Here is a 12,503-nt window from a genome sequence, read left to right on the forward strand (position 1 = left end):
CCATTATTATTCTGGTATTTCTTTTGCAGTACTGGAAAACGCTATTCAAGGCTACTTCCATTATACCGCCACAGTCCATCGAGGACGTTAGACATTGTTATTAGGGGTGCACCGATTGCCGAATTCTGGGACGATACCTATGTTTAAAATAACAATTGGGTCGATAGCCGATGTTTTCCGAATTTCCCTAAACGCAGCATCACATACAGTTTTCCGAGCTCCCATGAACGCAGCATCGCTTCCTGCTTGTCTGCATCTTCTTAATACGATTGCGGATGGCGTCATTCTCTTGGACGGATAAACAAACAAACAAACAAATAAATAAAAATGCTTAAATGGGTCAGTAAATATAATTTGGCAGCTGTTAACATACCTGGGAGGCCCGCCCAAGTAAAGTCTGTGTGTGGGAAACACTGGATAAACATCAGCCGCTGCCATCTTATTTGCTGATAGGCCCATGGCAGTCAACAAGGCGAATATCGGCCAACGCCTACGGACGGCCCCATAAATCGGTGCATCCCCAGATGTTATATTACGATTGTGACACTTCAAGACCAAGCCGTCAGAATTCTTTGCCACATTAAAAAAAAGCCTTTCCTCGGGATTGGAGCGGATGATGATAAAGTGGAGGCTGAAGGGGCGTGGGGTGTGATGGCCAGATGCTTTTAGCCGCCGTGAGGCCTCAATGAGGAGCTTTGAGATGTTATTTCAGCTGTCTGGAATATTTAGGATCATCTCCTGGAACATCCTACGGTAAGACGTGGCTCATGAATCCCAAAATGTGACACAACCAACCCAATCACTACTTGAATGCATTGGTAATTACAACAGTGAGACTGTACATGACACTGATCTGAAATAGAAATATGGCAACCACTACAATCATTATCATTATTATTTATTCAACATGGTAAATGGACGGCGCATCATCGGGCTTTTCAGACGTTGACTCCAGCTGTAGCCGTTAATTATACATTTATGGCTGAAAATAATGGCCTGATTGCATTTTTTTTCTTCAAATTATGCAACATCTCTTCCCTAAAATTGTTGAAACCACCAATAAAGCATCTCTTGGTATCCACGTATGAATATTATTGGTTTGTAGTGGAATAAAAAAAACCAAAAGGATGACAAATACTGGATCTTACCTTCTTCCACAGTGGGATCCCTCAAATGGCTTTTTGGAATCATTTTAGGAGTTTCAAGGAGATTCTCCATGAATTAGTAATTGAATTCACCCGCGGAGAGTCACAGATACAATTTTCTCGAATATATATCACCGTGAGCATGGGAAGGAAGAGAAGCAGAGGATCTCCTGAGGCCTCGTACCTTGTGTACTTTTGAGTTCCCAACGAGACACAAAACAAAGAGCAGAATTCTCCAAGGAGCTTGGAGAATATCTTTCCCTATTCCTGAAAGACTTGGAGAAGTTCTCTCCATGGGAGCATCTCCAAGCGCCATGAAGTTGAAGTTATTTTGAGTTATTTGCCTTCAACAGGCTTATATCTCAGGATTGAAAGACTTTGAATCAATAATAATAAATTGTGTGGCAGCAATACTCCCTGCAGTGTCTACTCTGCTGGAAATGGAGAAAGAAGAAGATTTGTCTGAGGAGATCGGACAGAAGATGGTCGATCTCAAGGCTCCAAGTCCATCTCCAGAGACCTTGATTGTCCCATGTCCATCCTGTCTATCATGCACAAGGTTCTCCAGACCCTGATGTACCTGTGTCTGTCCTGTCCCTCCAAGTCCATCTCCCAAGACCTTGATGTTCCTGTCCCTCCAAGTCCATCTCCCAAGACCTTGATGTTCCTGTCCCTCCAAGTCCATCTTCAGAAACCTTAATGTTCCTGCCCCTCCAAGCCCACCTCCAGACATCTTCATGTCCCTGTCTCTCCAAGTCCATCTCCGGGCATCTTGATGTTTCTGTCCCTACAAGTCTATCTCCAGACACCTTGATGTTCCTGTCCCTCCAGGTCCATCTCCAGAGACTTGATGTTCCTGTCCCTCCAAGTCTATCTCCAGACACCTTGATGTTCCAGTCCCTCCAAGTCTATCTCCAGACACCTTGATGTTCCAGTCCCTCCAAGTCTACCTCAAGCCACATTGATGTTCTTCTTCCTCCAAGTCCACCTCCAGACACCTTGATGTTCCTGTCTCTTCAAGTCCATCTCTCAAGACCTTGATGTTCCTGTCCCTCCAAGTCCAGACATCTTCATGTCCCCGTCCCTCCAAATCCACCTCCAGAGACCTTGATGTTCCTCTCTCTCCAAGTCCATCTACGGACATCTTGACGTTTCTGTCCCTACAAGTCCATCTCCAGACACCTTGATGTTCCTGTCCCTCCAAGTCCATCTCCTGAGACCTTGATGTTCCTGGTGCTCCAAGTCTATCTCCAGAAACCTTGATGTTCCAGTTCCTCCAAGTCTACCTCAAGCCACATTGATGTTCTTCTCCCTCCAAGTCCACCTGCAGACACCTTGATGTTCCTGTCTCTTCAAGTCCATCTCTCAAGATCTTGATGTTCCTGTCCCTCCAAGTCCATCTCCAGACACCTTGATGTTCCAGTTCCTCCAAGTCTACCTCAAGCCACATTGATGTTCTTCTCCCTCCAAGTCCACCTGCAGACATCTTGATGTTCCTGTCTCTTCAAGTCCATCTCTCAAGACCTTGATGTTCCTGTCCCTCCAAGTCCATCTCCAGACACCTTGATGTTCCAGTTCCTCTAAGTCTACCTCAAGCCACATTGATGTTCTTCTCCCTTCAAGTCCACCTGCAGACACCTTGATGTTCCCGTCTCTTCAAGTCCATCTCTCAAGACCTTGATGTTCCTGTCCCTCCAAGTCCATCTCCTGAGACCTTGGAGTTCCTGTCCCTCCAAGTCCATCTCCAGATACCTTAATGTTCTTGTCCCTCAAAGTTCATCTCCAGAGATCTTGGGTGTTCCCATCCATCGTACGCAATGCTCTCCAGAAGTTTCAGGCCACGCCGCTGAAGCAAACACCCCTCCGGAATGAGGGATCCCCCAAACCGTGGCTTCAGGTTTCAGCTGAACTTCAGACACATTGGTCCAGGGGCTTCACCTCAATAAGAGGAGGGATAAATGGGTGGAGACCCAGGAGGAAGCCACTGCTGAGAGAGACACAGGAAGCCAAGATGGAGAGATCTGAGGGCAGCAGTTTGGGGGTGAAGGAACCTTTCACCTTCAGATCTGAGAGAACTGGAGTAGTTTGTAAAGGGAGAGAGAGAGAGAGAGAGAGAGAAATGCCAGGGCAAAGTGAGGTGAAGGAATCTGATAATTGGCTCCAGTAAGAGCTTGTTTGCAGGTGTTTTCTTACCCATTAACAGTGAAATAAAGGATTGGGGCGATCAAACACTCATCTTTAATATTTCAGAGAACATTTTAATATACTTTTTTGATAATGCAGGGAATACATTTGAAGCCTTGGCTGTATATCCAGTTGAGGGCGGCCTTTAACTAGCTCAGTTAAAATTTAACACAAAAAAACCCAGAATCAATACATGCAAACAACTCCACCAGATTCTTAAAATACAGACAGGCCACAAAGAGCCGTCTGAACACCGAGCGAGGACAGTAGGAATTATTCCTAAATATACCGTAGAAGATTAACTAATAATGGCAAAGACAAGATACTGAATGTGCTCAAAATCAGACTTTATTTGCCCGGGCTACGAAGTTCAACCACAAAGAGTTTGTGCAAAGAAAGCAAAGAGTGAAGCGCACAGGTAACATCTGATCTATCATATTTATGTATATATCAATATCTAGATGGATATAGATATATACAGTATATGCATTTCAGCAGAAAGGATATTGTCAAGCAAAACAAACATATATACCGTATATATACTGTATATCAATAGTCTGAGAACTCTGGAGCAACCTGAAACCTTTATCAATATGGATAATGTACATATACTGCATGGCACTGTTGAACTGATTAAAAATATAATAATTTCTTTTCAATGTCTTGAGTCGTCCACAGCGGGCCGTCACCGATCGTTCTCAGCGGAGCAGCTCCTTTTTCAAATTCTAGAATTGATCTGGTAAACTGCATTTCCAACACGTTGTTTCAGATGATCAGAGAAGCTACATGTGCTGCCAGGTCGGACACGGCTGGAAGTAAACACCTGTAAAATTGTAATTATACGCTCAATGACAAGCCGCTAATAAACCAATAAATCAGCCAGATCAATCTTTTCTACAACTACAGATTTACCACAAAAACGCTTGAAAACTGTGAAATGATAGAATAATATGAAATATATGTTTTTTTTTAATAACTAGTGAGCATCATGCAAGGTGACTACATTCTTAAAAAAAGCAAAAAAAAAAACAAACAAAAACAAAAAACAATTTAGCATTTTGCTAAATTTTGCACGGCAAATTAATAATTCTTATTTCATAAGGCACCGACTAAGATCAGGTCTTATCTGGTTGAACATCAACCAAATGTCACTGTCGTTTGAAATTGTTTTCCTTGAAATTAAAAAGGTCCTAGCAGAAAGACTAAAGACTGAAAACAAAATGAATAATATCCAAGTGCCACAGCATTTTATGTTTAGGGATCTTGTGATAAACAACAAAAAGAATTCCCAAAATTTCAGTGTAACCATTCGAGGATCAAATCAGTCCAAATTGAAAAACAAGATGGATGTTGCAACTCAAGTCAGCAAAAGCAGTTATTTTGACGGATCCTTTCGAACCGTTTTTGTTTTAAAACTCAACATTATTTTAAAAAGTGCAGGCGAGCAGTGACAAATAAAACATTCGCCGATATTTGAAGATCAAATCTTTCCAAAACAGTATTTTAAATCCGTCTTTCTTTTTTTTTTTTTCTCCATTGCATAGACTTTAAAAAATAACAATCCAACGAAATAAGATTCCAAATTGGTACAAACGCAGATTGATATTGCTGTAAAAGAGCAAAGTCTCCCGTGTTTTTTTTTTTCTTTTTCTTAAACACATTTCAAGCGAACGGGAGAGGACGACGCGAGATGGGCAACAGGGCGACGGAGGGAGGGAGGGAAGACAACAAGCTCAGCAGCCGTGGAAATGGAAGATAAAGCAGGAGATAAAACCAGAAGATACATTAGAATCTGAACCAGAAGATAAATGAGAAGATAAACCAGGAGATAAAACTGGAAGATAAACTAGAAGAAAAGACCAGAAGACACGTCAGAATCCGAACCACAAGATTAAACCAGAAGATGAACCGGAAGATAAAAGTAGAAGTTAAAAGTAGAAGATAAACTAGAAGACAGACTGGAAGATAATCTGCTTTCTGATAAGTGCGGGGTCATGGTTCATCCTCTGCTTTCATTCATCGTCGCTCTTGCTCCGCTCCGAATGATCCTGAGAAACGGAGGCGAGGAGGAGGAGGCCAAGGAGCGGCGGAGAGACAGGGACAGAGAGAGAGAGAGAGAGAGAGAGAGAGAGAGAGGGAATATGAGAAACAAGAGAAACAACCAAATGATACGTAGGCCGGCGAGCGACGGGGGCGGCTAACCGCGCCAAATAAGGGGAGCTGAATTAACGTTTGAATCTTCAATTAGGCAAATAAGTTGGATTTCGAAATGAATGTCGCTTATTTTGCCTCTCCTGTGAATTTGAGAGCCCTGACGAGCGCCTTCCCGTCAGAGGCTTTACCGTGTGTTTTTATTTTTTTGTATAAATTCATATTAATATTAATTCAATATACGGAATACACAGCGGGGGAAAATGAACACCGTGAAATACCGCATACCACTGTACTTTGGCAGATACCATACCGTGCTGTGGAATATCACACCGCGACATCCCTAATCCGGCGTTAAGGGGCGTAGGTGTGGCTGTGCGTAGAGCACGAGCCTGGGCGTCATGTGTCGCAGACGACAGCAGAAGTGGTCGTTCTCCAGCAGCGCAGCGAGCACTTTGCCCAGTTGGACATTGAACATTCTACATGAATGAGAGCTCAAAACACTCTGTATGTAGTGTTTAAAGTTGTGCATTAAAAAAAACACACACTATTTGATTAACATGACCATAAACGTGTATTTATTGATGGTGAACATGTTGGCGTCCAACCTCAACGCTAATGACGTCATTATGTTACACCTGCAAAAGTGGTGACTTGGTCTCAAGCCCCGTTCCATCTTGGAACCACGGCAGCAGTGGCTCCCGCTCGCTGTCCCGTGCCAAATTTGTCGCAACAGGTATGAACATTTTCTCAGGCTCACGTTCAATGTTTGGGCATGAGGTTTATTGTTTGTTAAAATGTTTCTTTTTTTCCTTCTCCCTTTTGGGTTCATCTCTCTGGGTTCACTGTCAAGTTGATTTCACGAGTTAAATGGAGTTAACCAAACCTTTTCGTTTTTATTCATGGGTCACTTTTTCAGGTCATATTTTGTTGTTTATCATTAGGTTTGGTTTATATTGTCATATTTTACTGTGTAGAGTTAACCAGTCAATCTATCCATCCATCTATCTATCTGTCTATCCATCCATCTATCTGTCTATCCATCTGTCTATCTATCCATCCATCCATCTATCCATCTGTCTATCTATTCATCTGTCAATCTGTATACTATCTATCTATCTATCTATCTATCTAGCTATTCATCTGTCGATCTGTCTATCTATCCATCTGTATCTATCCATCTGTATATCTATCCATCTATCTGTCTATCTATCCGTCTATCCGTCTGTCTGTCTGTCTATCTGTCTGTCTGTCTATCTATTTTATCTTTTTATCAGCAGCCAGTCTATCTAGAGCCAAATTTAAACATTCTAATTTGTCACGGAGGGAAAACCCGACACATGCAGGTGTGTTTGGATGACGACCAAAACGACAGAGGATTTGGATCAACCTGGTAGAGGGTCTGGATCCCCTCTGCGTTGTGTTTTATGCGATTGCAAATTATTTGAAGAAAAGGGCTTTATTTTGATTCTTAATTTGATATTAAGGTTTTGTAGTAATGGCCAAAAAGGAAAGAATCTTGAATGAAGTTGTGAAAAGGGGTTTATCCTGGAGATTTTGTGCTCGGGCCTTCTAAGACACAGTTTTTTCTTCTGGGTTTGATCCGTTGCGTTATAAGCTGAGTCTCGTCCTCATCCCAGCTCTCGGTCCAAGCAAGTTCCGAAGTGGCAATAGTTGTGATCTCGTTTACTGAGCATTACTTCAAACATGGCTCCAGGAACCTTCTGCTTTTGGAATGGTATCACCACCAACGTGAAGGTTCTGCTCGCGGGCCTGGCCAGACTGTGTGCAACTAATTATGCATAAACAGACCATCATTTGTGCATTAAAAAATTAGACATTTTATTTGAAATCGGGACTGTAGGTTGCGGGTCCAAGCGGTCCTGAGTCACCTGGAAAGCTGTTGTTAACCAAATAAACACACAGCCGTGAACTTTTGTAGCTCAGCTGCTAAACCAAATATTTGCTGACGAGAAGTGTGTTTGCAGAGACGGAACCGCACTCTGGCAGATTGCTTGTTGTCCTCGCTGACCTTTGGTGTCCCTCGGTGCGGTTTAGCGTTTCATCGCGGTTTTTGATAATACGCTCCTATGGATAGATTCACAGATTCACTCGTTGCGACATCTCCCCAATTGGCACCGCTGCTCGGCTAAAATCAACAGATATCTGAGGGGCATAAACGCGAGGGGTTCCTCCCCTCATTTTCTGGCCCGTGACCCTATTTTTAGGTGCCAAAATTCAAAAAGTATCCCCCCCCCCCCCTTTCAACATTATTTTGGAGCCCGCACGCCTCATTTTCATGCGTGACAATGAGCGTTAAGGCGAATATGCAACAGATTGAGGCTTGACAAAAATGTCGTCTTTTCTGACTGGACAAACCTGGCTGGTGCAGACATGTGAGGGACGGAGGAGGAGGAGGAAGCTCCAAATGGATGATATAAATACGATGAACCACTTCTAACCCATTTAACTTAAATCTATATTTAAAATCAATCAAATACGAATATTTATTTGTCTTAGAAATGTCTCCCGACCCTCGTCTGGAATAGCTTATTTCCACCGTTCCCATCCAAGGGACGTACATTCTGGTTCATTCTGAGCCCAAAAAGCAACTAAAACATTCAAACACAGCCGGGCCGATTCAGTAGAATGTTTTGGGTTCCGGCCATTTAGGTCAGTGTCCGCACCCTGCTTGCCTCATCCAACACTCACTGACACGCACGCACACACGCACGTACACACAAAGGCAAACACACACACACACACACACAAAGGCAAACACACACACACACACACACACACACACACACACACACACACACACACACACACACACACACACACACACACACACACACACACACACACACACACACACACACACACACACACACACACAGGCTTTTAGGTGAGGCATTAGCATCCGTGGAGGAAGTGGCGCGGTAATATTCATCCGTCCTGAAAGCTGTCACAGCAGCGCGGCGCGGCGCGTTGACGAGCGGCGACCTACGTTGTCGTCGGCCTCGTCCTCGCTGTCGTCGTCGTCGCTGACCACCGGCTTGGCCTTCCCTCGGCTCTGCCTCCGCTTGCCTTTGTCGGGGCCCCGCTCGTCCTTGGACAGCTTGATCTTAACTCGCACCGACTTGGCTGTGGGAGATGCACAGGGGGAAGGAGGAGGAGGGGAAGGGAGTCTTAATCCAGATTACACCAATTTGCATTTCACCCGACGGGGGGGCCATGATGTCACCGAGGCCTCTTAGGTGATCTGGGACCCATTTACTAACTCAGAGCCTGACAATAACGGTTGCCCGGTTGGTTCCATTGTCAACCGTCTCGTGCGGTTCGGTGGCCGCCGTCCTCAACCGGTTTTCATATGTTAAAAAAAAAAAAAAAAAAAAAAAGTATTATACCTCTGCATGTTTAGAAACCTCTGCCGTTTGATCATTGTCCCTCCATTATGAAATGAAAATAAATTTGCCAGCCGTTGAGTCGGCCCGGCCAACCCAGCGCGGAGGCGCGGTTGCCAACTCGGCAACCACTTCTAAAGTGTCCGTACTGAGAGTAAAGAGAAAACATGGAGGCAGAGTGAGGTGACTACGCTTCGATGCCACCTTGTTAAACAATTCACTCTTTTCACGGCACACCGTTTAGGTTCAAAAGGTTTATTCGTCACATACATATACATACTTTCATACATATATGCAGTGAAATGTAATGCAACGCACCCGGTGATAACACACAATATGTTCTAATATACGATAAAATAAAATAAAATAAAATGGAATAGATAGAGGGAATATGCTTATGTATATGGAATAGGCAATTATGTATATACAGATATGTGCATTAAAGTGGCATGTGAATGAAGTGAGGTAGTGTTTGGGATAATACAGCACAGTATACAGCAGGACGGCGCAGCAATACAGCATCACTGAACAACCCTGAACAGTGACACAGTATGCGGGACAGTGTGCTACATACAGTACAGTAAGGTAGTGGAGCCTATGTGTGTGGCTCAGTGAGGACCCCTGGTGAGGTTGATAGGAGTCAGAAGGAACGACCTTTATGAAAAACCTTTCACGTTCAACTTTATTTTCTTCACATTGTCTCTCCTGGCGACCGGTTAAGACTTAATTCCAACAAAGTGCGCTGCTGCTGCTATCTGTCCGACCTGCTGTGTGCGGTGACTGACAACCCGGCAACCGCCCCGGTGGGACGGTGGCAAAGTCAACCCTAAACCGCACCCGTTTGCAGCGCGGAATTCAAACGAGACGATGTGCGTGTGCGTGTGCGTGTGTGCCTGTGTGTGCGCATGCGCGCGCGGGTGTGTGCGTGTGTTGGTTCCTACCCTCAGCCTCTGACTCCTCATCATCATCTTCATCGCTGTCTTCCTCGCTCTCCTCCTCCTTGGCAATCTTCTGCCTGGCACTCTTGAATACGGACTGAAGCACGATGGAGTCCTCGTAGATCTGGAGGAGGGAGGGAGGGACGCAGTGGGGACTCAGGGGCATTGTCAACAAAGTGAGACATCACGGTATCTCATTTTGACAAATACGAACATGATTTGATGATATTTTGGGGAAGACTACTGGTGATTTCACGATATTTACACGCAAGTAATATTTGAGAAACAATCCTTAGTAATGTGGATATTATGACCATGCAGGTACAAGCATTGAGTAGAAACCTTGAGAACAGGGGTGTCACGATTCTCCAAATCCACGATTCGATTTTCGATTTAAACATATGTATTTTTTTCCAGCAACGAAGGCTATGCCAATGTTCGACTATCAAATCTTCATTTGTAGAGAAAAACACTTTTTTTCAACAAGTAACTTTTATTTTTCCTTTTCTCTTTCGGCTGCTCCCGTTAGGGGTCGCCACAGCGGATCATCTGCCTCCAATACCTTCTGTAATTAACTTTTATTTCGAATATTAAAAATTTAAAATAACAACAAATATATGAGCTTTAGCAAACCTAGACTTTAAAATAATAAACAACAAGTCCCCTATAACATGACTTTTAAGTTACTCACCAAAATAAGCTAAAAGAAACAGATGCTACGCAGAAGGGGAATCTTTTTAAATAGATTCAACCATTGAAAACGGCCCCAAACATTTGTGAGGCGTAAAAATAATTGAAAATCCTTTGCTGAGGAATGATCCTGACCCTTCTCGGACGACCCTAATTTGACAGAGTTTAATATTAACAAATTTTTTATCAAATGTCATTTCCTTGTTCGCTTGTTCTCATTCGATTGTCTTCTATTAATGTTGAGCACTTTGAGTTGCATGTCATCATAGTAAGTAAACAACATTTATATAGCAATAATAAGAGAAAGAGTATAAATACTTTTAGCCATTTGGCAATTGTGGAAAAGGAAGCCACCTGAGTGTTGGTGGAGAATGATGATTTAAAAACACAGCAGGGGAGGGAGTCATAGTGCAAAAGAAGACAAATATAACTGCAGCGACAGAGTGAGAAAAGGAGGAGAACAAGCCCCTGGAGGCGCTGACCTGAGAGCCCTCCAGATTGAAGGTCTGGGCGTTGTGGCAGAGGAGCATGACGTCCTTCTCCAGGTCGCCCACGCTCCTGTACTTATGGCTCCGCACGCGGTCCTATTAGCACACAACACGTACGTACGCGCACACAGCAAATCTCAAACTCAAGCCACTCAAGTCTCATCACTTTGTCATTTCAGGACCAATTAGTGAACTTGGAAAAAAAAAAACCTGGAAAAAAGTTAAATGAGATTTTTTTGTTTTGTTTAAATATGACAAATAAAGTGAAATCTGATTTTAAAATTTAAAAAAAAAAAGAATACATTTAAAAATTTGAATTTTGATATTACTTTCTGAATACAGTTGGAAAGCCAGTTTGATGTTGGGGAAAAGCATAGACAAATCAAATAATTAGATTAGAGCACTGGTTTATCCAGGGGATTGATACTTGATTTGAAGGGTAATGTTTTCATTACAAACATTAGATTTAGCTTACAACCTTGTAACATGCGAGTGTAAATAAAAAAAACAGAGCTGTTATACCAATACTATACTCATTATACCATATGGCAAAATGAGAAAATTATTGTATTACTATTTGAGAAGAAAGAAGAAAGAAAAAATGTCAGGAACAATAAAACCAGAGAAAAGGTTTTAAAGAGCTCATTTGTATTACTGTGAAACACACGTTTCTTCCTTCCTTTGCTGTATTGTCGGTGATCTGTTGTTAAATGTTAAAATGTATTATGAATAAAATATAAATATATGAAAAATATAAAATATGTTAGTAATAATATATAATATCATAAGTATTGTTCAAGAACAAGATATCATTGTGTATTACCAGATTTATAACAATTACCTAGATAGGTACTGATTGATATTGATCACTAAGAACAATTATGTTCTTATTGACTTTCACAGAATTGCATTTCGTATATTCAGAATATTTTTGGGTATATTTGGGGATTTTTTTTTTTTTTCCATTTGGCTATTTTCTGTATATGTTTATTTTTTCCATTTGGGGATTTTTTGTATATTTGGCCTATTTTCTTTCAGGCAGTTAAGCTTATTTATGCTTATTGTCTCATTGTACAAATCCTTACCACGATAAATTCCTTGGACTGTATATGTAAATGTACAACCCTAACCCAAAAAAACTGATTGTGATTATGGCTCACAAGGTAAGATGAAAACCATTTTTCATTATCGCCGCAGCCTGAGCCCACATTGGCTCCACCACCATGTATCGGCATCGCAACGTCGCTGCCACCAACAGACCTTGATCTTCTTGAAGTCCACGGGCTTCCGGATCAGCTCATAGTACTCCGGGAGCTCCTTCCTGGACGGCAGCTGGACGAACACCTCGCTGAGCTGCCTCCCCGACCTGTGAGCCAGGACAAGAGGGAGCGAGACGTCAGCGTGTGAAACGCGGCGCGGTTCGACGTTCGCTGCGGTACCTCAACGTGACCTGATTCCCGTTCCCACTCCTTGCCGTGCTCTGGACGGTCTTTACGTAGA

General features: G+C 42.8%; 1 protein-coding gene across 2 annotated transcripts in view; it reads right to left on the reverse strand.

The window, feature by feature from the left end:
• Positions 1-3,655: 3,655 nt before the first annotated feature.
• The window catches only part of smarca2 (SWI/SNF related BAF chromatin remodeling complex subunit ATPase 2), an 87,117-nt gene continuing 78,269 nt past the window's right edge, over positions 3,656-12,503 (reverse strand). For both annotated transcript variants that reach the window (XM_080004441.1, XM_080004440.1), the window contains exons 31-35: positions 12,264-12,369; positions 10,998-11,099; positions 9,829-9,949; positions 8,491-8,627; positions 3,656-5,377 (exon numbers count right to left, since the gene is read on the reverse strand). In XM_080004441.1, the coding sequence (XP_079860567.1) occupies positions 5,342-5,377; positions 8,491-8,627; positions 9,829-9,949; positions 10,998-11,099; positions 12,264-12,369 (502 nt within the window). In that variant the 3' untranslated portion in view covers positions 3,656-5,341. The remainder of the gene's footprint in view (positions 5,378-8,490; positions 8,628-9,828; positions 9,950-10,997; positions 11,100-12,263; positions 12,370-12,503) is intronic.

This window comes from Zeus faber, assembly GCF_960531495.2.
Source record: "Zeus faber genome assembly, chromosome: 7".
NCBI classification, from domain to species: domain Eukaryota; kingdom Metazoa; phylum Chordata; class Actinopteri; order Zeiformes; family Zeidae; genus Zeus; species Zeus faber.